The following is a 26,517-nucleotide window of genomic DNA, read 5'->3' on the forward strand; positions in this document are numbered from 1 at the left end:
ACCATCACCAGCACCGCCGCTTGCATGTTGATTATTTAGCTATGTTCGTGCAGGATGAAAAAATAGTGAAAATCACGCTGGCCTGGCCGGGGTCTTCGCGATAATGAAGCATTCCTAGGTTCCACAGTGACGTAGTCCAGGTTCCTTGCCATGTCCACAGCAAGCAGCATAAAGGAACAGCTGATGCCGGCGGCGGCGGTAAACAGGACGCAGTGGTCAATCACGACGCCGTCGAGTAGCCCGTGGTAGGGTCCCACCCGATGTCCGGTGCGGCGAGGAGGGGAGGAAGGTTCGATTCAAGATGGTTGCGGCATCGGTGCGTGCTGCGATCTCCCAGGAGGTTCACCGGGAGCTTTGGAGCCGGTGGTGCGCACATTCAACAAGGCTTTGCGTGCAGGGGTTGTTCGCTTATACGTGAGGTCCTTCATCCTCGGCGGTGTTGCCTCGCGGGGACAGAGGAGGCGAGGAGCTGCTAGATGGAGAACTCATACGGACGATGGAGGAACCGCTGGATTGGGGAAGAAAGGTGCCTGACGGTGGAATTCACGGCGATAGCAGCAACCGTGACAGAATGCTGTTTGTAGGTAACAGTCTACTCTTTCAGTGGTATTTTACGTGACGGACGTCTTTCGATGGTATTTTCCAAATGTCGTGATCTTTTGATGCTATGAAACTAATTTTCCCATGTTTATTTTCTAGACTTTATTATTTGCAGGTATTTGTTTTTGGTCTTGACCTAGGTGTGACAAATTAAATTCTGAAGTAAACCTTTAGGTCCATACGGATGACTTCTCTATGTCAAAATATCTGCACGAAAGTGTTGTTGATCTGTCCAATATTCGAACAGGTATGAAGAGTATCCTCTTCTGTGTATTATGCAGATCAAGTTATAGAGCAGTCGATGCTCAGTAGTAATGCCATCTTCAGTATTCGTTCCATGTTGAAACCTTTTTTTGTCAATATTTTACTGCCAAAATTAGCACCCAACTGGTTATAGTAATTCCACATTAACTGAGGAGTGTATTTTATAAATTTAAACCATATGACAAGTCATTCGAAATTTATAGTGAATGTTTCTATAATTTTCTGAACCACATACTACTATATGGATTTTATCTCCTTAAAAAAACTATTTCTTTACAGCATGACCTAAGGAGGCCAAAAAGGTGCTAAATGGAAGGCACATGCGAGGCCAAAGCATGAGGCTCTTAAGGGGTGGTAATGAGGTGGAGCCAGGATTCAAACATAGGGGGGCCATGGTGTCCGCGAAGATTTAGGATCCAAATAACATGGGAGTCAAGGTGTCTACGGAGATTTTTAGAGGCTCATATCCAACAATCTTTAATTATTTGCCCTTTGTTCTAAATCATAGGACATTTTGGCTTTTCTAGATTCATAGCTTTTGCTACGCACCTACATAGACAATTATGTCTAGATACAAAGTGAACACTATGAATACCAAAACGTCTTATAATCTGAAATAGAAGGAGTAGCTGATGAAAATCAGAATGTAGCCACGTTGAATAGAAACCATAAGAGTGAAAAAATATGCCAGCAATTAAGTAAGAAAGGAAAATGAGATATGTATCCAATCCAGAATGTATATTTATCTAATGTAGAAAAATTGTAAGGTATAGAATTATACATGCAACTAGATATCCATTACCATTAGTGATTCATAGCCTTTGTGCTACATCCCACTACATAGCGATAGAGCGGCTGACAGTGCGCTGGACTGTGCCTCTGTGCGGATTGCATTTCTAATTTGGGCTATGTTTAGTTGCCACCAAATTCTAGAATTTGGTACTATGCAAAAAAAAAAAGATTCTCTGTCACATCAAACTTGTGGTACATGCATGGAGTATTATATGTTGACGAAATTAAAAACTAATTGCACAGTTTGGTTGTACTTTGCAAGACAAACGTTTTGAGCCTAATTAGTCAATAATTGGACAATTATTACCTAATAAAACAAAACGACACTGTAGCTACAGTGTCGCTACAGTTATTCGGCGGCGCCGGATCTGGCGAACTAAACACGGCCTTGCTGTGACGCGTGTGATGGACTAGTTCTCTTTATTTCTGTATACCAAAATCGCCGGCTCCTTGCACCACGTCATCATCTCTTACTTGCCGTCCGATTGCACCTGTGCTTCCAATCCGTTTGCTCCCTTCGCCTCCTCCTAGAACTCCTCGAATCTTGTGGCCTTCTCCAGCGTACAGCCCAAGCCCGTGCTTTTCCCCTCCCCCGCTGCACCGCACACAGGTGCCGTTCCATGCTGCCTCCGCTCCATGCCGTACCCGCTCCAGGGCCGCTACAATCGCGGCCGGCCATCGCGTCCCAGGGCGGCCACCTCCATGGCCGCCCATGGAGCCATCCCCACGCTGCCTGCTCTGCCGTCGTCGGCCCCCCGAGCGTCAGCACCGGTTTGAGCGCCCTCCCTCCCCCACCACACCGTCGTCCGCGCACTGCCGGTGTGCCTCCGCTACCACCCTGTGTTGCTGCTGCTGCTGCTGTGCTTCGTTGCCAGCGTTGGCGTGTGTGTTTCGTGGCGTCTATGGCTGGTCGCCGTCGCCGCCGCCTCCGTGACGCCGATTTCGCTGATTCGTCTTCACTTGCGACTACGCCGACCCCGCACTCATGTCTTTCCCACGTTCTCTTTCCTCTCTGAGCAAGGTACGGTCCGGTAAGGTCACACGCTTTGGTTTTGTGTACCTTGGTTGTTCTCTGCCCTTCAAGTGCTCGCTAAAATGCCCAAAACGAGCCTGCTTGCTAACTTTGCATCTCTCCGTTGTCTTCTGCTGCTCCTACGACATCAAAGTCACAGGCATTCTATTATGTGTAAAAAAGTCTTCAATGCTACAGAGGTATGCTCTATCTTCCTACAAGAATTTTATGGCCCGTGTTGTTTTAAGGTTAAAAAATACGTTCGCTGCACTCCTTGGAACATAACCACCTAATGCTCTCCAATCCAAGTTACTTCAGCGCTGCTAATTGTAAATTTATTAATTATCTATATGAAAAAAACATATTTGTGATTCTAGGTTACTTATGTGTGCTTTCAGGTTACTCTACTTCTAACAGACTAAGGTTCCGTAGTTAAAGATGTACGACCAACTTAGCAGTACCATAGTTATGTGTGATTCTAGGATACCATGTCAATATCTGTAGTGGCCAGCCTTGCTTCTATATATTTATTTTTCTTTTCGAGTTTGGATCCCAGATCACTACCAACCTCATCTGCAATCCAACCACACAGCTTTCACATCTTTGAGTTCACAATGTCTGCGGCAGCTCGCAGGGTTGGCACCAGAAGCACGGAGAGCTCATGATTTTTCTGTCTCATTGCCGATCCATGTTTACAGACTGCCTTCTCACCAAACCTACAACAACACAAATGTTTAGTGCCCATTATACTAATTTTGCAAGTTACAAATAAATAAACATAGGTTTAATTGAGATTTAATGTATGCATATTTGTACATACCAGGATGTACTTCTGCCATTATGGATGGCCAAACCCCATACATTGAATCTTTAACTCATCAGGTTTTCACGTGTGTTTTTTCCTCGAACAACGTGGTAGAGCTAGGTGCCAGGAGAGCATGTGTTTTACATTTACCGTTTATTTTATCATTCGTTTAGGTTCTTATTTCCTTATCACGACTCACATGCTTCCATTATACAGTTATCATAGTTTGGTTCCTCTCATTATGTCTTATGTCAGGTTGGTTGCTAGGATCTACACTTTGCTTCACTCTGTTTTCCTTCTCACTCCAAGAATAGAATAGCTGAACTGAAGGAAATAGAAGGTACGATGCAGGAGCACGAACTACATCAATTTATTGGTGAGATCCATGGTTTGTATTGTCTTTGCATTCATAACTAATCTGGTGGTAACGAGGTGCTTATGCTATCATATTGTTCTTCCAGGGTTTATTTGTTGCCAAATGGAGCAGTGACTTGGAATAGGTTCACCTTATCCAGCGAGGCTTGTGTGCAACAGCAGCTGATGCCAACCATCAGTTCATTTGCCTGAAGTACCAATGTCCTTCCATAATTCTTTTGTGCTCATCACCTGACACCAGCCCATGATATGCTGCTTTATACATCATGATGAGGACATCGCCAAGATGGAGTCGAGGACGACTCCAATTCTAGAAGGGGAGGATGATGAGGACATCGCCACGCTGGACACATCGACGCCATGGTCTTCCCCAAGTTGCAATTCGTTCCCAACTCAGCTGCCACGTCGCCCTCGGATTCAGCAGACACGTCGTCGCTGTTTCGGTCATAACTTTCTCATACGACATCGAAACGGGCCGTTCTTGGATGCGTTGGAAAGGGGACGACGACGCCGTCGTTTTGGATCTGGTCCCAGCTCCAGAAGGTCCGTGGATCATTCTGTGTGACCACGGCAAGGTGCTGCGTCACCTATTTGGGCCAACTTGGCCATGTATCGTGTCGGGCCTTAAGCCCAAGTTGTGGGCGCCCAACCCCTGGCCGTCCTCAACCCTAGGTCGAGTCTTAGACTATAAACACAGCTGCCGCCGCTACTACACAATTGGGTTTTGTTTAGAGTTTAGTTTTCCATCAAGAAACTGAATCGTTCATTGTAACTGTGGTGACAAATCCTTTTACAGTGATCCAGGGCCCCCGTTCTTGATCTCCTCCACTGTGTCGATTAGTCCTTTGGAACCGAGTTCTTGAATCCTCTATTGATATTCGCGTCATTCATATTTGCAATTTCAGATTGCGTGTTTTACCTTCTTGCTTGTGCTCTTCGATTCGCTTGCAGGAAAAGTCTTCTTGGCGAGGTCAATCAAGTTGTGCTTGGTTGATAACCAACGGAGCAGTGGTGTAACGGTTGCAGGGTTCGAATCGCGTCTGATTTGAAGCCGGATCGCCAACGTCGAGATCTCCACAAAATCGAACTTACCGGCTACCTCTCGGAAGATTGGGTCTGTACTCATCAATTGGTATCAGATATTTCAGGTTTACCGCGAGGTATAATCTCGTTTGCCTTAAATTCATATTTGTTCATTACCTAGAGTCCACAAAAAGCCCAAAAATATTTCAATTTCCGCTGTCCTATCGCCCTTTGTGCCTTTGCAATTTCGTTTCAGATTCGTGTTGTTGAGTTTGTGTCCGTGGTCGAGTCTTGTTGCTGGTTTAGGATTGTGTTCGTGGTCGTAGTTCAATCGCCCGTTGCTGTGATTTTTGTTTTCCGCCGCTATCCCATCCACCATTCCCAAACAACAAGTCGAAGCCACCACATTACTCGACTTGCCCCGCTAGCCGTCTTGTGTAACTTCTCGTCGCCGCGCAAACCCTAGATAGGTTGCCAGCCGCTTTTATTTTGCCTGCATCGCAGCCCTCTTTACATCATCAGGCGAATACCTACTTCTGTTAGTCACAGTGACAATCCTGTGATCGGTGTTAGAGTTTAGGGACGCTTTGCCCTAACTGCCGCCGCCGTGTTATGCCTTCCGGAAAACATACCTTGAGATACCTTCGGTAAAACAGGCATAACTTTTCGCTCGTTTATCAGAAAAATCTGAAATTTTTTCAGCAGCTTCTTGACACCATTTGGAGCCGACCCAAACTCGGCTACACCCTGTTTGGTTTCATCAGAATTGCCAAAAAAATTCAGGAAAATATAGAAAAAAAATTGTCAAAGTTTTTGCACGTTTTTTAGAGAACGTGCTGAATTTCTGTAGACCACATCCCACCTCAGTTGTAGGTGCCAATTTTTGTGGTTGCATCTTTTGTGATCCTTGTTCAGAGAAAAGTATATAAAAATAGTGAAAAAAATAAAAAAAGTTTGTTTCCTACTAGTGCCTTTTGGAAGAATCCGGGAAAAAAATTCAGGAAAAACGGAGAAGTCTGGGCTATTTGCTTGTTCTGTGAGTCCTTTCGATCGTCCTTTGTTTTCACCTTGTTGCGCTACGTCTCGACACGTTTTAGCCAGCACCTGTGATTTGTACTTTGGATCCGGATTGAACAATCGTTACTCTGCACTCGTTAATTGCTAATCCTTGCTGTCATATTGTGTGCCTACCCATAGCTCCACATATTCTTCTGTCAGCACAGGTTCATCTTGCAACTATTACCCACGCTCAACAACAGATTGCTTCGCCACTTTGGTTTTGCTCCTGTTTGGCGTTGGTAAGAATACAGGCAAGACGGTGGTAAGCCGCTTGTGATTTTGCATTCCACTTTCACCATCATCACCACCACCACCACTTCTTTCCTTTTAGTTGATAGGGATAATACTTTGGTGTTGTCTTTTTCTATCTTCTAACCATGGCAGGAACTCCGACGGACTTCAATGAGTGCGTGTCCAAGGGCGAGCTTACAACGTTCATGAGTGAATAACGCAATCTTATGACCGAGCTGACGCACAACGTGAACAATCTGGTCACCCGCATTGAACAGCTTGAGCAACACCCTCCACCTTATCGTGCTGATGATGAAGATATGGATGCTTTTGGTGATGAAGATGCGTATGCTGACGGTGGTGCCCGTCACCGCCTCAACTTCAATCGTCGCGGTATGGAAGGTAATAATCATGGTAATAATGATCCTTTTGCTAAAATTAAATTTAGTCTACCTCCTTTTGCTGGTAATGTTGATCCAGAGGCATATTTAGATTGGGAGCTTGCTGTTCAACAAAAATTTGATTCTCATAATGTTCCTGCTGAGCATAGAGTTAGATTTGCTACTAGTGAGTTTACTAATTTTGCTTTGTTCTGGTGGAGTGATCTTTGCAATGCCAATAATGCTGCTGCTGTGCCTCAAACTTGGAATGTTTTAAAGCAACATATGAAATCTCGTTTTGTTCCTCCTTATTACCAACGTGATTTACGTTTGAAACTACAAACTTTAAAACAAGGTGATAAAGGAGTAGAAGCATACTATCAAGAATTGCTTATTGGTTTAGCACGTTGTGGTATAAATGAAGATGATCATGATGCTAGTGCTAGATTTTTTGGTGGTTTAAACCATGATATACAGAACATACTTGATTACAAAGAATGACGCAATTTTTCTCAATTGTATCATCTTGCTATTAAGGCAGAACGAGAAGTACAGGGACGCAAACAACACCAGCCTTTCAGGTCTAACAATGGAAGGAATTTTCAGCAGCGTTCCGAGCCGGAGACGCCCAAACTTCCTGTTGCACCACAGCCATCTACACCTTCATTTTCTTCTGGGGTAAGTAAATTGTCTAATGTGCAGTTTCCACAGCTGAAGAAAGGTGGCACTCCGGGTGCTTCTACTAGCTCCTCCTCGTCTAGCTCTAAAATCATTTGCCACCGATGCAAAGGCATGGGACATGTCATGAAGGAATGCCCCAGTCGTCGCGCTTTCATTGCTACCGAGGATGGATATGTAAGTGCTAGTGATGTTGAAGATAATTTAGTCCTTGCTGCTAACATTGATGCAGATCCCACCGAGGGTAATCAAGACAAGGAGGCCATCACCATTGATTCCGTGGCTACTGTCGCGGACTACCCTAGCCTTCTTGTGCAGCGTGTGTTGAGTACACATGTGGGACATGAAGAAGAGATGAAGATCCAACGCCACAATTTGTTCCACATGTATCTCATTGTGCAGGGTTATCGTGTTCTCACTATCATTGATAGCGGGAATTGCAACAACTTGGTGAGTTCAGATTTGGTTGACAAGCTTGACTTGACCACACGATAACATTCGTATCCATATAAACTTCAATGGTTCAATAATAGTGGTAAGACTAAGGTAACTAAATCAGCACGCATTAGCTTTTTCACAGGCTCTTATCATGATACTGCTGATTTTGATGTTGTCCCTATGCAAGCTTGCTCCATTTTGTTAGGTCGCCCATGGGAATTTGATAATGATGCTTTACACCATGGTAGAACTAATACATACACTATCATACATAAGGACAAGAAAATTACATTGCTGCCTTTGTCTCCTACGGATATTATTAAACATGCTAATGAGATAAAAAAATAAACCTCTAACAGACATTGCTAAAAATAATGGGATTAAGTTAAAAGGAGGTGCTTTTTTTGCTACAACTTCTGCTACTGCTAAGTTATGTGATAATCCTGATGCACCATGTTATACTATGTTTTATCAACCTGTTATGTCTGGTGCATTGCCTGTTGTCACTAACCTTTTGCAGGAGTTCACTGATGATGGGATGGAGTCGAGGACGACTCCAAATCTAGGAGGGGATGATGAGGACATCGCCAAGATGGAGTTGAGGACGACTCCAATTCCAGAAGGGGATGATGATGAGGACATCGCCACGCTGGACACACCGACACCATGGTCTTTCTCAAGTTGCAATTCGTTCCCAACTCAGCTGCCACGTCGCCCTCGGATTCAGCAGACATGTCGTCGCTGTTTCGGTCATAACTTTCTCATACGACATCGAAACGGGCCGTTCTTAGATGCGTTGGAAAGGGGACGACGACGCCGTCGTTTTGGATCTGGTCCCAGCTCCAGAAGGTCCGTGGATCATTCTGTGTGACCACGGCAAGGTGCTGCGTCACCTATTTGGGCCAACTTGGCCATGTATCGTGTCGGGCCTTAAGCCCAAGTTGTGGGCGCCCAACCCCTGGCCGTCCCCAACCCTAGGTCGAGCCTTAGACTATAAACACAGCCGCCGCCGCTGCTACACAATTGGGTTTTGTTTAGAGTTTAGTTTTCCATCGAGAAACTGAATCGTTCATTGTAACTGTGGTGACAAATCCTTTTATAGTGATCTAGGGCCCCCGTTCTTGATCTCCTCCACTGTGTCGATTAGTCCTTTGGAACCGAGTTCTTGAATCCTCTATTGATATTCGCGTCATTCATATTTGCAATTTCAGATTGCATGTTTTACCTTCTTGCTTGTGCTCTTCGATTCGCTTGTAGGAAAAGCCTTTTTGGCGAGGTCAATCAAGTTGTGCTTGGTTGATAACCAACGGAGCAGTGGTGTAACGGTTGCAGGGTTCGAATCGCGTCTGATTTGAAGCCGGATCGCCAACGTCGAGATCTCCACAAAATCGAACTTACCGGCTACCTCTCGGAAGATCGGGCCTGTACTTATCACATCATGCCTAAATGGTCTTTCTGATTGAAACATATTTTCCAAAGTACTTATAGTAAAGGAATATTTTGCTTGGTTTTCCATACCAAAGTGTACAAATCTGTCACTTGATAGTTTCACCCTTTCTCCACAAGATTAAAATGTCATAGTGCTATCAAAATTTTTTAATACAATATTTGAGTTCAGCCCTTTATTTTCTATGTACTCATAACAGGTACGTACCCTCAAATTTTCATAAATACTTTCACAATGTCACAAGCAACAAATATGCATAATAAATACATGGATCCAAGGAGGCATTTTCTACACCGATTGTTGCCTTTGGTACACGCGCGGGGTACTGCCTAGTTAATATTATTACTAACTCCGTCTCGAAAAAATGCAATCCTAAGTTTGAATTGGGCGAAAATTCTTTGAAGTTTGATTAAATGTATAAAAATATTATTAATATTCATAGCTCAACATAGATACACTATAAAAATGTATTACCTGATTAATATAATGAAACCTATTCGTTATTATAATATCAATATTTTAATAGTTCTGGTTAATCTAAAACTATTTGACTTTTTTGATAAGTGAGAATTACATTATTTTAGGAACAAAGGTAGTGTATATTATAAATCAATAGTGGTACATACTAGAGAGAATTCCTTATTTGACACTAGACAAATGACCCGTTCCTTTCTTGGCCCTCAAAAAAATTTTGTTCCCTATTTGACACCGAGTTCAACTTTCGTTCCTTATATGACACTCCGTTGGATTTTCCGTCCATGGACCATTAACTGCCATGTGAAAAGACGATTTTGCCCCTATGGGCTCCACCACCCTTCTCCCTCTCTCACTGCACTGGCGTAGGCGGCGAGATCGTCGGAGCAGACGGGGCAGGCGTCCGTCCGGGGCTCGCACGCCTTGCACATGCACAGGTGCCGGCACGGCAGCAGCACCGACGCCTCGCCTCCGTCGCACGCCCACTTCGCCGTCGGGGTCAGCATCGCGTCCTCGGCCGCGTCCACGAAGCAGCACGACTCCGTGTCGTCCGTGCCGCCGGACTCGCCGAATCCCTCCTCGGCGGCGGGATGCGCCGTACCACAACCACCACCAACGCTGGCGCGGAGGAGCAGGGCGTCGAGCGTGGCGCGCAGGCCCGACGCGGCGGCCTCGTTGCTGCGCGCCAGGCCACACCACAGCTGCGACTCGGTGGCCAGGAGGGAGAAGGGGAGGAGAGGAGGGAGAAGGGTGGTGGGGCCCACTGCACTGTGTGCACTGCTTATACGGGCGCGGACAAGAGGGAGAAGGGGAGGAGAGGAGGGAGAAGGGTGGTGGGGCCCACAGGGGCAAAATCGTATTTTCACATGGCGTTTAACGGTTCACGGATGGAAAATCTAACGGAGTGTCATATAAGGAATGAAAGTTAAACTTGTTGTCAAATAGGGAATGGAAATTTTTTGAGGACGAAAAAAGGAACGGGTCATTTATCTAGTGTCAAATAAGGAATTCTCTCTACATACTATGGGGGTGTTTGGGACTGCTCCACAAACTCCATCGTGGAGCAGCTTCATAAAAACCTAGAGTTTACAGCCCCTTTAGTTGCTCTCACAACTCCACCTTTTTTCGTGGAGCAGAGTTGCGTGGAGCTTAACTTGTTTTATTGGCTGAAAAACATGAAGCGGAGCTGAAAAAACACGGAGTGGAGCACTCTCAAACACCCCCTATATGAGATCGATTGGATCCAAGATACATTTATGAAAGACTTCCTCAACAAGGCATTGATTCCCATGTGAGGTGTAAGGTAATTTGCAAGTAGAAGATCTGGCCTAGGAAGAGAATGTGCCATGAGATTACGAGTTCTACAGATCTTGTAATTATGATGACGTACTTCTGTGTTGTTATTAGCAAAATCTATCAACAAAGGTTTAACAATCCAGTTCTCTATAGTAGCATGTTGTCGGTGATCATCTTCACCAATACCTCATCGTTGGAGATGTAGGCTTATTTGGTTCGCAATCTCAGTCGCAAGGTGATTGAAAATCGATGTCCAGGAAAAGTTGCCTGGGCGCCGAACCCAGTCCCATGGATTACTTCTCCGAATCTCAAGATGCAAATGCGAGAGATATTGCTTCAGCCATTAGAACTGAGTATGTTGTAGTTGTTCGAGCTCTGATATATAATAACAGCAGGGGGTGGTTGTGCGCTAATATTGAAGACAACTCCTTATCTCCATCTGAGTATCTATGTTGTTATCCGATGCTAGAGCTACACTGGTTTGAGAAGAAGAGTGACAACATCTTGCTCTTCTTGTCTCCTTGATGTGAATTGTGGGCCAATAGTGTGATGTTGGTCATGTGAGTTGGATTTTCTCATGGCGCCATGGTGGTATAAGAGAGCACACAAACAATAAACCTTGACGAAAACTTCATATATAGTACGAACCAACATGAGGACATGGATTTCAAAAGTTTTTTGTTCGATATAAGAAGATGCCTATTATGCCGTTTATGAAGTCGTTTGTGTTATGTGTACAGTGGAGGTCAAAAAGAGAGTGATACTTCATTGGCCAAGACGCCAAGTTAAACTAATCCCTGAATCGATATACAAATAAGAAATTAAAGGAGGGTGTGCAGAAAAAAAAAAGGTAAATCCGACGGCCCACAAGAGTCCAGACTGAGCCCATAAATCTTCCCGCCCCCATCACTCTTGTGTCCTAAAACCCTAACCCCTCCGCCGCCCCTCGGCCTACCAGCAGCTGCCGCCGCCATCCGCCGGCGAGATGGCGCTGTACCTGCTGTTCGAGTCGGCGTCCGGCTACGGCCTATTCCACGCATACGGCATCGATGAGATCGGGCAGAGCGTGGAGGCCGTGCGCTCCTCCGTGCTGGACCTCGACCGCTTCGGCAAGGCCGTCAAGCTCACCGCCTTCAACCCTTTCTCCTCTGCCGTCGACGCGCTCAACCAGTGCAACGCTATCTCTGAAGGTTCTCTCCTCCCCACCTAAGCACGCAGCCTCGCTGCGAGATGCTTTTGTTTTGACCCGGGCTTTGGACTTTCCTTTGATCAGGGATCATGACCGATGAACTGAGGAGCTTCCTGGAGCTGAACCTGCCGAAGCCTAAGGTGGGGAAGAAGGCCAAATACAGCCTCGGCGTCGTCGAGCCCAAGGTCGGCTCCCACATCTCCGAGGTCACCGGCATCCCCTGCCAGAGCAATGAGTTCGTCCAGGAGCTGCTCCGCGGTGTCCGCCTCCACTTCGACCGTTTCATCAACGAGCTCAAGGTATCGCCTTTTCCCCATCCTATGTTCAGAGGCTCAGATTCTGCATTGTTAGTTTCCCGTGTGGCTCAAAGTTGCGTGAATATGATTGTGAAGCTTTGCCTGCTCGACTTGTGTTTAGCATATCATAGGCCTTCTTTTTTGGTAAAGCTGGATGGGTGGTGTGTAATTTGGTTTTCGGATGTTGATTGTCTCAAAATTGTGTGAATATGCTTGCGAAGCTTTGCCTGCTGGGCTTATGCATAGTGTATCATATATCTAAATTTGTTGTGAAGTTGGATGCCTGTTGCTTAATTTGTGTTTCCGATGGTGATTGTAGGATTCTGACTTGGAGAAGGCCCAGCTTGGCCTTGGGCATAGCTACAGCAGGGCCAAGGTGAAGTTCAATGTGAATCGTGTTGATAACATGGTGATCCAGGCAATCTTTCTGTTGGATACACTTGACAAGGACATCAATTCCTTCTCCATGAGAGTCAGGTCTGTTCCTTGTTCTCCTATAACTGTTTATTGTTAACTTTCTGAGAGGCGTAATAGGCCGTATTTATACAGTCTCCTCTGGTAAGAAACTCCGAGAACATGAATATGCCAGTATGCCCTTAGTATGATTATTTATTGCTTTCTCAATAAAACACTGCAGGGAATGGTTCTCATGGCACTTCCCTGAGCTTGTCAAGATTGTGAATGACAATTACCTATATGCCAAGCTTGCTAAGTTTATCGTGAACAAATCTGATTTGGCGGAAAAAGATATTCCGGCTTTGGCTGATATAGTTGGTGACGAGGACAAGGCTAAAGAAATTGTTGAAGCAGCGAAGGCTTCAATGGGTAATGGGATATGATGCAGTCAATTTAGTTTGACTATGCTGATTGTAGTAAATGCTCTTATGTTTTGTTTTCTCTTGTTTGTTTTCAGGCCAGGATCTGTCACCAGTTGATTTGATCAATGTCCAGCAATTTGCCCAAAGGGTTATGAATCTGTCCGAGTATCGTAAAAACCTTTATGAATATCTTGTGACTAAGATGAATGATATTGCACCCAACCTGACATCGTTGATTGGTGAAGTAGTTGGAGCTCGCCTAATCTCTCATGCTGGCAGTCTTTCAAACCTTGCTAAGTGTGCTGCCTCCACCCTTCAAATTCTTGGTGCTGAGAAGGCCCTATTCAGGTTGGTAAATTCTTAAAACATCTTATGGTTTCCCACTGTTTCAGTAAATTTGAGTTAACTCTCTAATTTGTGGTTATAAAATGGTCGTATTTGAGTAAATTTTGCTAGTAGGAAGATGTCTCTTACACTTCTCCTTTGTCCACCAGAGCACTGAAAACCCGAGGGAACACACCGAAGTATGGGCTTATATTCCACTCCTCTTTTATTGGCCGTGCTTCAACCAAGAACAAGGGCAGAATGGCTCGTTACCTGGCAAACAAATGCTCGATTGCTTCACGCATTGACTGCTACTCAGGTTAGTTCTAGGAAGCTCTGTTACCGGACTCTTACGTATGCTAAGTTTGCTCATTCCAAAAGCATCATATTGATTGTTTTATACGGTATATTTGACTCCAGAGGCTAGTACCTCTGTCTTTGGGCAAAAGTTGCGCGAGCAAGTCGAGGAGAGACTGGAATTCTATGACAAGGGTGTCGCTCCTCGTAAAAACCTTGATGTGATGAAAGCCGCTATTGACAGTATGGTCAATGGCACCTCAATGGATGATGATGGTAAGCATAGGCTAATTCCATCTCTTAGAAATGCAAACTGTTTTAATTTTAATTGCCTGTAGGACAATGCATTATTCAATGCATTTATGGTTGAGTAATATTTCCCTGTTCTTCAACGTGTGCAGATAACCAGAAGACTGATGCATCTGCCAAGAAAAGCAAGAAAAAGAAAACCAAGGCCGAGGCCGATGGTGATGCAGTGGATGTGGATAAGCCCTCCAACGTTGCTGATGGAGAAGCTGAGCCTGGAACTGAGAAGAAGAAGAAAAAGAAGCATAAGCTAGAGGAGGCACAGGAGAACGGTGCAGCACATGCTAATGGCGATGCTGAAGAGACCGAGACTCCCAAGAAGAAGAAAAAGAAGAGCCGTGAAGTTTCGGAAGAAGCTGAACCTAAGACGGCCACTGAGGGGAAGAAGAAGAAAAAGAAGAAGGCCAAGGCTGAGGATGACGAGTAGCCAAGTTATCTGTTGTATGGCGTATGAATCCGAGAGTTTGTTGAGAACATAGATAAACACCTAGCTTCTAGTTCATGAGGCGTTTGATGCAATCCAACTCAACTATGAAGTTTTCCTATCGTCTCTAGCCTGCTTGTATTTTTTTGGTTGTTGGATAGGCTATTTAACTCTAGTGACTGCGTATGAGTGCAAAACAGCATAACCAAACAGTAACCTAGTTTGGTGTTCGATTGTTATTGAGTGCGAAAACTGAGATTTGAAGGCATCTTCCCACTGTGTCATGCTCACCATACATGATGTCAGTGGATAGGCTGTAGGCAGGGTAGCATTGAACTGTGAAACAGATGATGCCTTCCAAGTTCCAACATGGCTTATCCATGACCAACGACTATTTTATACTCTCCATTCCAAATTATAAGACGTTGGGGTGGAGTGAGTATATATCACACTGAAATACGCAACAAGCAACGAACTGAAACGAAATCAGACCCAGCATTCAACCATCCATGTATCTCAAAAACAGCAAGAGCCCCAATAGGGACGGTTATAGACAAATCCCACAGTAACAGCGACGAGCCGTGCCAAAAGAAACAAGTATTAACTCATTTTCAATGTTCTATATATACACGCACGAAGCTAAATGGCAAACGGAGTATAGTGCTACGTCGTGAGTGCATAGGAAGATGTCCTACACCTAACACAAGTTTTTTATACATATTTACAGTCCACTGAACCTGAACTCCTAAAGCACTGAGCTCATATCGTCTTTCTGTCTCCACTGAGATGTAAGTTACATGCTTGAGAATCCTGCTTTCTAGTTTAAATTGAAACACTTATAATCAGAGCAAAAGCAAGCTTCATCTTAACACCCAAAATTTAGCATCTAGGAGCATCAGATTAAACTCTTAAATTTCTCGATCAATCACTATGTTCTGCATGTATACTGACTCCTGTCTTACAGTTACAGATCTGATCGTTTCGGATGATCCTATAAATCTAGTAAATGTAATAAGATGATCCGATGTTTATTGCAAGATTGGCAGAGGATGTATTTCTGATGCCTGCACATTCGTGGAAAAGATAGTTATGTGAAACCCCTAATGTTTATTGCAAGACTGACAGAGGATGTTTATTGCAAGACCAGCAGAGGATATGCTAATCTTTTTGAAGAATCACGTCAAGATTGTTAGAATTGGGATTTTAGGTAGGACCGTTTTTAAAATGACAATATCGGATCATAGAATTTAAGAATAGTAGTGGAATTCTTTCGGATTGGACGAAATATGTACTTGTATGTAAGGTTTGTAATAAGTTGTAAAGATTAAAGCATATAATATTGGTTTCTAAATAATTTAATTGACTCTTTTATTAAATTATTAAGTAGATTCATTGACATTTTTAATCCACCTTAACTTTAAATGATATTTTATCATTATTATGTAGGATGATAGGACCAAAGGTTCTATGTAAGATATTGCCAATATTATGAGATGCATGTTTAGAATCTAAGGTTCATGTTGAGATCATTATCGTTTTAGTTTGGTAGAATTATAAGTTTATAACGTAAGATTCTAGGATCCAAATCGGGATCCTGACAAGCTTAAAACACTGCTCGTTCCTATCTATTTTATGATTTACCAGCCCGTGGAAAAAGTACAGGTGCAAATGCGGTGCAGCACAAAGAGCCGATATTCCAGTATGTTAAACCAAACTGAAATGCAAAGCAGTATGTAAAAGCACATCGAGATATTCAGATTTTTTCTTGTAACAATAAGTATTCGTGTATGGCACTTTGAGAAATGTTTTACACATACATGCGTGACAAGCTCTTTTCTGATACATTCGACAATCCATTGAAAACCTAATTACAATGCTGTTTTCATCTTTCAACCTCCCTTGAGATGTAAATGCCATTACTTTGGGGCATGAATGTCGGTAGGGTGAAGCTTGTTTGTTTAGGCACAAAAGCTTTCATACCTTCGCTCTTGCTGATTTCAAGTCCGCATATTCCACAAAGAGATTCCAGTTCCGATTCCTAAGCGTTTGCCAATAAGCTTCAGATAGTCAGTTTTGAACCTTGAGATTCAGAAACAGCAACTTCCCAAATGCTCATCAGTAGTGGATCGAATGGTTCTAGTTTACAGTAAGATTACCTCGATCATCAGGATTCCTGATAGATGTTCCAAAGGGTGGTGTTGGAGTTTGTAGCCACTATGGTTGAAGTACATTAAGGCCCTAGCTCGGACCTTCAGCAGAGAAATGGGAGGAGTTAAAGTTGATGCCAATACAAATGATCAGTGACAGTTTAGCTTGTGCACAAGGCAAGAATAGTATTTTGTTTATTTGCCCCCTAACAAAATGGTGCAGGTTTTGATATAGAACAACTGAGCAAATGTCACTAGCGCCAGAAACTTCAGGTAGTAGTTTTTTATCTGCAGGGATCAAAACACAACCAAAGGAATAATTGGGAATGAAACTAACTTGAAATCTTTTATTCCTTTTGCCACGGAAGAGATCATCTGTTCAGTATCATTTAGGCTTCAAACTCATTTCAAGGATTGTTTTAACTTTTAAATAGCAATCGTGTTTGTAAGAAGAATAGGCTAAAAATCCAATATATAAGGAAAATGTTATGCCTTCAACTGAAAATGCCGAACTTGCCATCATGGACTCACCTCGTTGAGAAAAGGTTCTACAAGGCGCAACTGACGATCGGTTGCTTCAGCTGCTACCATGCAAAAGAAACGCTTGAAGTTTCCTAGGCGATAGCATCTACAGAAGATATATACAATTATCTAAGATTGAAAAAAAACATGGCGCAGCATGAAAGTAGTCAACTATGAATCAACAATAAGTACTTATGACCAAATCATACAAGTGGTCAGGCACAGAGAAAATGAAAAAGCATAAAGAATGAAGGTTTACATTGGCAAGCAATTCGTCTAGATATTACCTTAACAAAGTTCTAGCAAATATCATTTCCTTCGACCGTCTGACTGGACTAGCCAATTGACCATACCACAAAGAGAGTGAATCTATCTGAAGATAAATAGAAAGTTAGCTATGAATACAAGCTGTAAGGTAAAGTATAAAGCTCTTGAATAGGAATAAAACAAATTTGAACATGGAAGCAGTAGGAAAACGAAAACAAATTACCATTTTGTGTATTTTGCAGCCCAAATGTAGAAGCACATAGAAGGAATAATACTCGGCCTCCTTTTTGCTGTGTGAATCACGCTTATGAAGTACATGATACATATCATACAGAGAAAGCAGGCATTTTGTTAGCTGCTCCATGTTTAGGTAACACAGGGAAGATGCATCTGAAACCTGGCAAGACGTGGAAAGTCTTTGATGGGACCTGATATGAAATGTTACCTGGGAAGTAGGCAGGTATTAGATAAAGCTTAAAGAAGATTATTTTAATATAAGTTTACACTTGAAGCAATGATATTTAGCACCAGGAAAAAAGTATGCCAGCAACATAATAAAAAGTAACAGTGCCAAAAAAATAAAAGACCACCTAATGGATAAAAACTGATGGCTAAAATGCATGACAGAAACTAGCACTAATAAAACAGTAGTTCAGAAAGAAACATAATTTCCCTCCCAAATTGGAACAAAAGAGAGACTAAAGAAAGATTTGAGAATATCTAGTTACACTACCAGATATCATATGCATAGAGTGATCAGCCGCCAACATTATTAAAAATACTGCAACATTGCTTCAAGGAGAAAAACGAAAATGAAGACTGTTCTGTAGAGTACAGAAAATCTAACTTAAAAAGATGGAGTTTGAATCAAGAAAAAAGCCTACCCCAACTTGCTTGGGACTGAAAGGCTATGTTGTTGTTGAATCAAGAAAAACTTCCATCTGATCAGACCAAACTTAGCTTCAAGGGTCATCAGACTAAACTCTATTGAAAGTTTGATTCAACAAAGCTGAAGTTTCAAGAAGAACAGAACAATCTAGGATCATAAAACATGTTCATGCAATAAAGAGAGTTCACAAGATAGGAATATACCACATCCTCATATATTTGAACCGCTTGATCATTCACTATATTCTGCATACTTAAGTCTTGTCTTATAGATCTTGTCCTATCAAAGATGAAATCATGTATTGTCTCAAATGGATGTTCTGAAGAATCCAGTAAATGCAAAAGATAATCCATTGTTTCTTGTAAAACCGGCAGTGGACGTATATCTGACGGCAGTACATTAGTGGAAGATATAGTTCTGCAAAACTAGCGGGAAACCAGGGGTTAGTAAAAATAAAAATGAACTCCATAGAATACTTATTGGTTATTATGTTCTTTTATAATGTAGACAAAGTCCACGCAGTCACTCAGACAACAGAAAAGCATAAACTGCTACCTGAAACAATGTTTCAGTTGGTAGATCAGCTATACCATGTGATTGGTAAATGGAACGATCACATCAACACAGTTTGCGATTTTCTAGCCATAACTAATGGCGTGCGTTCTTACTCCCAATTCATGGCAGCATGAGAGAATTCATGTTTGAATCAACATGTAAAACTAATAAGTCTTCAATATCCATATTACTACTTAACATTTATAATTCAGCAGTTAGTAAGGACCACATGAATGTAGAACAGGAGCTTCTATGAGCTCATCATTTTAGGAGATAAAACATGTGTGTCTCTAATGACCTGCTAGGCTGCTCCACTGCTACAGAAAAGCTCTCTACTGATTTACCACCACCTACTATGACACACTTCCTTCTTTCTCTGAAAGTGTGATTCCTTTGCTGATCTTCCATCTGAGCTTTTCAGGGAAACAGGATTGTGTCCTATCTGATAACTTGAAAAAGAGGGAATCCCAAAGCAAAAGGAAATGCTAGCCTAACTATATGTAGGACCATTTGCACATGAAGGCAGGTGTTGTCATTGGTGGCATATGCAATGCAACAATAGTTGGCAAATAACATAAAAAGTTCACCAGTTCCAGCCATGCTTACTAACACATGGATCTCCCTGTGAGAACAAATGGACAGTTGCATGAACATAAGCATACAATGCCATGAATCCACAGAGAGCAGGAGCTAACCTAACTACCACACGGAAAAGCCAAGCTAGTTAGGCCATTTTGCATCGGGGGAAGATTACAAGCAGTCAAGTGCATATACGGGCAAAAGGACCAGAAAGAAAGACTAAACCTTACACATCAGCGTGAATAGACGCAGGACCAATAGCAAAAGGGTACAAGCATGGGCGAATGGATGGCTCACCTTCTTGACGGCGAGGGAAGGAGACGTGCGCGTGGGGTCGCCGCCCACCCGCTCAAGCACGGCCAGGTCCCTCAGCCGCTCTCTCTGCGCTCGTTCCCTCGCTGCAGCAGAAATCATGGCAGCCATAAGCTCGAGCATCGACAACTGATCCAACCGGACCGCTGCTCGCGCAATTTGGTCGAACAGGTTGTGCGCGTTGGCGCCACGGCAAGCAACACCAACGCCCGGCTGCCGGCTGGTTTCATCGCCTTCGCTGAACAGGCGGCTAGCGCCGATGTAAGAAGGGAGGGGGTTACCTGGGCACATGTCGGGGCAGGTGCCCATGATCGGCGCTGCGTCGTCGACAGGAACGGCCGGGGTTGGGGTGGGGTTGAGCGCCGCAGGGGAGGCGGTGGAGGAAGGTGGTGATGGGGAGGGCCGGCCGCCGCCGCGTCCGCGTCCTCGCCAGCCGCGTCCGCGGTAGGAGCTCTGGCCACGGTGGCTCGCCTCGACGCGGCGGTCCATGGCTGTCTGTCTCTCCGGGGCTTCGAGGCTTCGATCTAGACCGGAGGGGAAGAAGAAGCAGTTGGAGTAGTGGCTCAGTCAACTGATTAAACTGCCTCAGGTCACTTTTTTGAGAAAACTCCTTTAAACTGATTCGAGCCATCGACTTTGTATAAAATAATATTTTGTTTTAAAGGATACTCGTAACACGTAAACATCTAGGACATCAAACAAGATTGATTAGATACATCATGATATTTATTTTACTTGTGTATTTATTTGATAATGTAGATGTTAATATATTTTTATAAAACTATTCAAAAATTGAAATTAGATAGATTTAACTGAGGACAAAACTAATGACGTAGTCCATGAAAGAATCAATTCCTGGAGTTGTTCGAAGTGAAACTTTTTAAACTTTGACCGAATTTATAAAACAAAACATCAAGATTTATGATATCAAACTAGTACCATTAGATGTATCATATAATATATTTTCATAATATGCGCATTCCATGTCATAGATGTTGTTATTCTTTTTTAAAAGCTAGTCAAACTTAAAAATGTCTGACTGGCACGGATTCTTAGAATTGATTTATTTGGGGATAGAGGGAGTACAACTTATATAACTTGAAAAGAAGGGAGCGTGGTTGAGTAAAAAGACATAAGTTTTAGTTTTCTGTGTAGAATAATGCTTTCTCCGTTCTAAATTATAAACATTTTGGTTTTTCTAGATAGTTTTTGTGGCTGATAAGTCGACTGATTTTATTTTATTGTGAGAAAAAAACATTGTATTATAATTGACAAGCCAGGCTAATAAGTTCAAATGAACAAAGCATAGCAAACTACTTACTAGAACGGCCAAACTATCTTGTAATTTGAAATAAACGGAATAATATTTATATGTACATGCCATTGTTACAATGAAGAGGTGTAATTCATGTCATGCATAGAAAGGTGTTGCCCTACCATAACACCATTGGGGTTAAACAGTGAAAAATCAAGCATGACATGTAAAACACTATTTCTTTCGTTATAGCTTTTTCTAGTACATGCTCTTTCTATTCTAAATTGTAAATTATTTTAGTTTTTAGATATAATCTATGTCTAAATACTCCCTCTGTTTCAGAATAAATATCGCTATGGTATGGCAGTCAAACTTTCTCAAGTTTGAAAATATTAGCAATATTTGTATCTTCAAATAAGTTAATTATGAAAAGAGATTTAATGATCTATCTAATTATACACTATAAATATTATTAATTTTTTATATATTTTGTCAAAGTTAAAAGCGTTTGACTCTCTAGGAAGCGAGAACAACTCTTATTTTAAAACGGGGGAGTACATAGTAAAACTTATAAATCTAGAAAAGTCAAAATATCTTATAATTTAGAATGTAGAAAGTAATAACAGATAAAATAATTTTTACTATGCACTAGATATATGCTAAGCCACATTAGCCACTATTTTTTGTTAAAGCATACTTAAATATGATAAATCTATACTCTACGAGATTTAAGAGAGTACACTCGAAGGAAGTATTTCTGGGTTTTTGTTACCATCTATATGTTTTTAGAGTCTTTCGTGGCTATAACTTTTTTAAATTACATAATACAACGTAGACGCCCACAATATACGCACACTTATCCCTTTGAACAAACGCACGTATCTCCATAGGATTGAGCCTACAAATTTTGAAATTCACAAAGTCATCATTGGCGCCTCGCTGTCGACGGAGACATCACCTACCATTAAAAACATAGCACAGTTAAATCCTAAAATAAATCTAGAAAAATACGAGCATCCGTGCCAAGTCGAGAACTTGAACCTAAGTGGCTAGGTTGAACCCAACCGACTGATCTATGATCAGTTCGCTTCATGGTTTCAACCTTAAAAATTTGAATGGCTCTATCCACAACAAAGTACTCCGTCCGTTCCAAAATAAGTGGCATTCTCGTTTCTTGAGCAGTCAAATGCTCTTAAGTTTGACCAAATATATAAGATAATATTAATATTTGTAGTACACAATTAGTATCATTAGATAAATAGTTGAATCTATTTTTTATAATAAACTTATTTAGAGATACAAATGTTGTTAATTGTTCTGTTCTGCAGCACTACTTTAGGAGTACTTTTCAACGAACGAACAGTGTTTTTCTCTCACAATAAAACAGCATAAGCATTAGAATAAGTCAAATTTTCGCGAGACAAACAGGGCCAATATTTTTTTATAAACTTAATTAAACTTAAAAGAATTAACCGCTACATATTTATTTTGAGATGGATGGAGTATTTATTTATGAACTACTAGTGGGGTATTGTGGTTCCTTTAGGCTGTCTCCAACAGAAGATCTATTATGAAACCCAATCTTAAAATGGGTCTCCAATATAATACCTATAGTCTTCATCAGAGTATTTATATGGAAGACCTATTTTAGATGTCAGGAGAGGCGTAACCCAAATCTGAGTATCCTCTTTTCTATAGACCTATTTACAGAAATGGTTGTCTTCTGGGTCTTTGAAAGGTCCTAATGGCTAGAGGGGAGGTGAATAGCCTAATAAAAATTTCTACAACAACACTTAACCAAATGGTTAGACAATTATGAGATGAAGCAAGTGTTACGCTAGCCTACTCAAAATGCAAGCCACCTACCACAATTTTAGTTTAGATAGTGTCAATTCACACAAGAGCAATGACACTACCCTATATTAGTGTGCTCTCAAAGGCTAACTAAAGAGCCACACCAACCAAGCATACAAGCTCTCACAACTAGCTACACTAAAAAGCTTGTCAACTAGTTTACGGTAAAATAAAGAGAGTGATCAAGAGGGTTATACCGCTGTGTAGATGAATGAACCAATCAATCACGAAGATGAATAACAATGATGACCAATTACCTCGGAATCAATGATGAACACAATGATTTTTATCGAGGTTCACTTGCTTACCGGCAAGCTAGTCCTCATTGTGGCGATTCACTCACTTGGAGGTTCACGCGCTAATTGGCTTCATACGCCAAACCCTCAATAGGATGCCGCACAACCAACACAAGATGGGGATCACACAAGCCACGAGCAATCCACTAGAGTACCTTTTGACGCTTCGCCGGAGAAAGGTCAAGAACCCCTCACAATCACCATGATCGGAGCCGAAGACAATCATCACCCTCCGCTCAATGATCCTCGCTGCTATAAGCCGTCTAGGTGGCGGCAACCACTAAGAGTAACAAGCGAAATCCATAGCGAAACACGAACACCAAGTGCCTCTAGATGCAATCACTCAAGCAATGCACTTAGATCACTTTCAATCTCACTAAGATGATGAATCAATGATGGAAATGAGTGGGAGGGCTTTTGCTAAGCTCACAAGGTTTCTATGTCAATGAAAATATACAAGAGAGTGAGCTTGAGCTGGCCATGGGGCTTAAATAGAAGCCCCCACGAAATAGAGCCGTTGTACCCCTTCACTGCACTGAACACGGGCCGACCGGACGCTCCGGTCATGTAACAGAACCGACCAATTATACAAAATTAAGTAAGAAAATCATCCGCCAGAGCAGATGATTTAGCAAACTTAAGCCCATATAACCCGGTAGTCCGTGAAATCACAAAGGATTTCAAACCAACTTCTATCCCAGCCAAGATCGTAATAAATTTAGCGGTCACCATCACATATTACATAAAAGTTTGCATCACGGATACATCAGAGTTTCAACATAGTTATTACAAAACCAGTTCGAATAAAAGTAGCGAAAGTCATTTGTTCAAACCACACACACGCGGAGTTCAAATATAGTGCCAGCGAATGATCATCTCCAACAAAAACATCAGACGAGACGTAAGGAATGACCATGCCCATGGTCCTAAGCATCACCCATCGCAGGATAAAGGCAGTTGATACAGTAGCCGTAATACATCTGTCCATCTACAACAAGTGGGAATAAAACCCTGAGTATGAGAAGGTACTCAGCTAGACTTACCCAACATAACCAAAAATAAATGACACCAAGGATTATGAAGGGCTTTATAGTAGGGTAGCTGACTCATTTGTAAAAAGAAGCATTTTTAGCATTTTAAGAACCTTTCTAAAAGCATTATTGCCAAGTTAATTATTATGAACCTATCGACTAGATTTGCACCTATACTAGAGTAAACATGTGATTAAGCAGATAATGATAACCAATGATCATTAAACAACTTCCATACTGTCATATTCATTATAACTATCCAAGTGTTCCATAAACATTTACTACGATGAAGTCACTCAAGTTAAGTGCTCACTATCCAGGAGCGATAGCGATTCGAATCGATTCCTAACCAGCTAGTGATTTATTCTTTACACAAACCTCACTCACCCGCTAAAGTGAGATATTGATCACCGAGTCAACTTTCTAAGTATCTCGAGTTTGCCAGGAACCACATGTACCCAGGGGCCGACCGACTACACTTTGGTCTTATCATCCCGCCCTCGTGTCCTACCACACCTGCTTCGGTACAGTGCATTGCGGGCAATCTACTCGGTCCGAAAAATCTCCCAGCTTCACGATCAGAAGGTACTTTATCCGGCCAGCTAAATGTAAGGCATGCATTCAACATGACTCGAGGCCCAACAACGGTCGGTCCTTAATCGACACAGACGGAAACACTACAGTCCAAAACTCTATAAGTCTCCGTCCGGTCTCAACTTCATTTAACACATAGTTATACCATGACTTCATAGTCATCCAAGCAGATCCAGGTAACCACCTATAGCTCATAGGTAACAGGAAATCATCCGACTTCTACCGGTCTAAGCCAGCTAAGCATTGACTCGACTGCGGATACCAGGGTAACAAGGATATAGTATAACAAAGGTAAACAAGGTATAATGCAGCAATAGTTGCAAATAACTCCTAAACATAATGCATCAATTAAAGTAAAGTATTTAATTATTAATTGCAAACCAGGAGAAAAATGCTCCAGGGCTTGCCTCTCTCGAAGGAGCTCGGACGGTGATCAGGGCACTCCGAAAGTTCCTCAACGTCCTCCTCGTCGGCTTCTGGCACTTCCTGCGGCTGCACCTTGAACTGCTCCTCGGACTCCTCGGGTATGATGACTGGGTTCTTGGTTTGCGATCCTATATGATATAATGTGCGTAAGTGCTTATGCAATCGGTGCATCGGATGAGATGAATACAATGAATATGTTTGAATGCAAGGTAGCCAACATCATCCAAGAAAATATACTACAAGCACATGTCATCTACTGCATTCTCTTCTACTACTAATATGTTTAAGTCAACACACCTTATCAAATGCTTCAAAGATACACCAAAGCTACATTATTAACTAACTTGCATTAAAGAGGATTATTTTATTTTATTTTAAACTAGGGCTATAACAACAACCTATATTTTTGGTGCTTATAAAAATCTAAGAAAATTACAGTAGTATAGTACTACTCTAAGTAGACTACCATAAAATTTTCATGGCATTTGGATAAGTAAAATAGTCTACACAAAAATGACAAGGCATAAGTGCTTAAAAGGCATAAATAGGAAACCTTAGTTAAAAGTGTCAAGCAACAGATTTCTCATTTTTCCTAGTATCACTCTATCATAAGAATAGCACTCACCAATTTTTACCTTTACTGGATCTATAGAAAAATTATAAAAATTCTCACAAGTATTAATCAATGATAAATAGAAAATCTATAATTCAAAAACTACACATGCACTAGCTCTGAAATTTTAACCAGAGCTTCTACTAAGCAAGACTAGCATACCCACAAAATTTCATAATTTTTGGACCATAGAAACTCAAGATAAAATTTCAACAAGTTTGCATGCATCCAAAAACACATTTCAAAGTCCTATTTAATTCATCCAAAATTTCTAAAACCTGTGCTCATATAATATTTTTATTAAATACTAGACATTACCAGAAACTCAACAAAATTTGAACCATAATATTTGGATCTACCAAACTTGATTTACAAAATTTTGAATCGTGCACACAAATCTGTGAAAAACAAAATAAACAAAACAAAGAGGAAACCTAATCAGCTACTGGGCCAGCCCGAACGGCTTAGGCGGCCCACAATTGCGCGCGCACACAGCCCAGAATAGCGCAGCCCAGCTCCGGTTCCCTCGCAGCAGCGGCGGCTGACAAAAGGGGCCCGCGCATCAGCGACCGAAAAGCAGAGCACGATGGCGAATGGCGCGGAAACGACGCCATCTCGTCGGCGGTGATTTCTCCGGTGGAACCAAGGG

General features: G+C 42.1%; 3 protein-coding genes and 1 long non-coding RNA gene across 5 annotated transcripts; 2 read left to right on the top strand and 2 right to left on the bottom strand.

The window, feature by feature from the left end:
- The first annotated feature begins 2,201 nt into the window (after positions 1-2,201).
- Positions 2,202-4,684, top strand: LOC136539861 (uncharacterized). Its single transcript, XR_010779777.1, has 3 exons — positions 2,202-2,868; positions 3,729-3,849; positions 3,935-4,684. It is a non-coding gene; the product is annotated as an uncharacterized lncRNA (long non-coding RNA).
- A 5,217-nt stretch (positions 4,685-9,901) lies between these two features.
- On the bottom strand, positions 9,902-11,065 carry LOC136537157 (probable BOI-related E3 ubiquitin-protein ligase 3). Its single transcript, XM_066529215.1, has 2 exons — positions 11,061-11,065; positions 9,902-10,355 (listed from the first exon to the last, which is right to left on the bottom strand). Exons 1-2 carry the CDS (start codon positions 11,063-11,065, stop codon positions 9,902-9,904), a joined length of 459 nt encoding a protein of 152 aa, XP_066385312.1.
- A 707-nt stretch (positions 11,066-11,772) lies between these two features.
- LOC136539862 (nucleolar protein 56-like) lies at positions 11,773-14,644 on the top strand. The gene is made up of 8 exons (XM_066531855.1): positions 11,773-12,064; positions 12,148-12,362; positions 12,679-12,836; positions 12,997-13,184; positions 13,273-13,525; positions 13,672-13,820; positions 13,922-14,074; positions 14,200-14,644. The coding sequence occupies exons 1-8, from the start codon at positions 11,860-11,862 to the stop codon at positions 14,529-14,531; spliced, it is 1,653 nt and encodes a 550-aa protein (XP_066387952.1). The 5' UTR covers positions 11,773-11,859; the 3' UTR covers positions 14,532-14,644.
- Positions 14,645-16,267: 1,623 nt separating this feature from the next.
- Positions 16,268-20,393, bottom strand: LOC136539863 (SAC3 family protein C-like). Of its 2 annotated transcripts, none has more exons than XM_066531856.1 (8): positions 20,081-20,393; positions 19,785-19,885; positions 18,557-18,778; positions 17,688-17,909; positions 17,485-17,570; positions 17,207-17,303; positions 16,685-16,777; positions 16,268-16,566 (listed from the first exon to the last, which is right to left on the bottom strand). In XM_066531856.1, the coding sequence occupies exons 1-8, from the start codon at positions 20,286-20,288 to the stop codon at positions 16,411-16,413; spliced, it is 1,185 nt and encodes a 394-aa protein (XP_066387953.1). In that variant the 5' UTR covers positions 20,289-20,393; the 3' UTR covers positions 16,268-16,410. The 2 variants fall into 2 exon arrangements, with proteins under 2 accessions (XP_066387953.1, XP_066387954.1); XM_066531857.1 differs by having other exon boundaries at positions 16,396-16,585.
- Positions 20,394-26,517: the final 6,124 nt, after the last annotated feature.

Source organism: Miscanthus floridulus, chromosome 2, assembly GCF_019320115.1.
Source record: "Miscanthus floridulus cultivar M001 chromosome 2, ASM1932011v1, whole genome shotgun sequence".
In the NCBI taxonomy this organism is placed as follows: domain Eukaryota; kingdom Viridiplantae; phylum Streptophyta; class Magnoliopsida; order Poales; family Poaceae; genus Miscanthus; species Miscanthus floridulus.

Excerpts from the sequence above, each read along its gene's own strand:
- LOC136539863 (XM_066531856.1), bottom strand. The coding sequence starts at position 20,288 with ATGGACCGCCGCGTCGAGGCGAGCCACCGTGGCCAGAGCTCCTACCGC. Across the intron at positions 19,886-20,080 it reads CTGCCCCGACATGTGCCCAG|CGAGGGAACGAGCGCAGAGA; the intron begins GTAACCCCCTCC and ends TTTCTGCTGCAG. Across the intron at positions 17,304-17,484 it reads TTTGCTAGAACTTTGTTAAG|ATGCTATCGCCTAGGAAACT; the intron begins GTAATATCTAGA and ends TATCTTCTGTAG.
- LOC136539862 (XM_066531855.1), top strand. The coding sequence starts at position 11,860 with ATGGCGCTGTACCTGCTGTTCGAGTCGGCGTCCGGCTACGGCCTATTC. Across the intron at positions 12,837-12,996 it reads TCCTTCTCCATGAGAGTCAG|GGAATGGTTCTCATGGCACT; the intron begins GTCTGTTCCTTG and ends AAAACACTGCAG. Across the intron at positions 13,526-13,671 it reads GCTGAGAAGGCCCTATTCAG|AGCACTGAAAACCCGAGGGA; the intron begins GTTGGTAAATTC and ends TTTGTCCACCAG.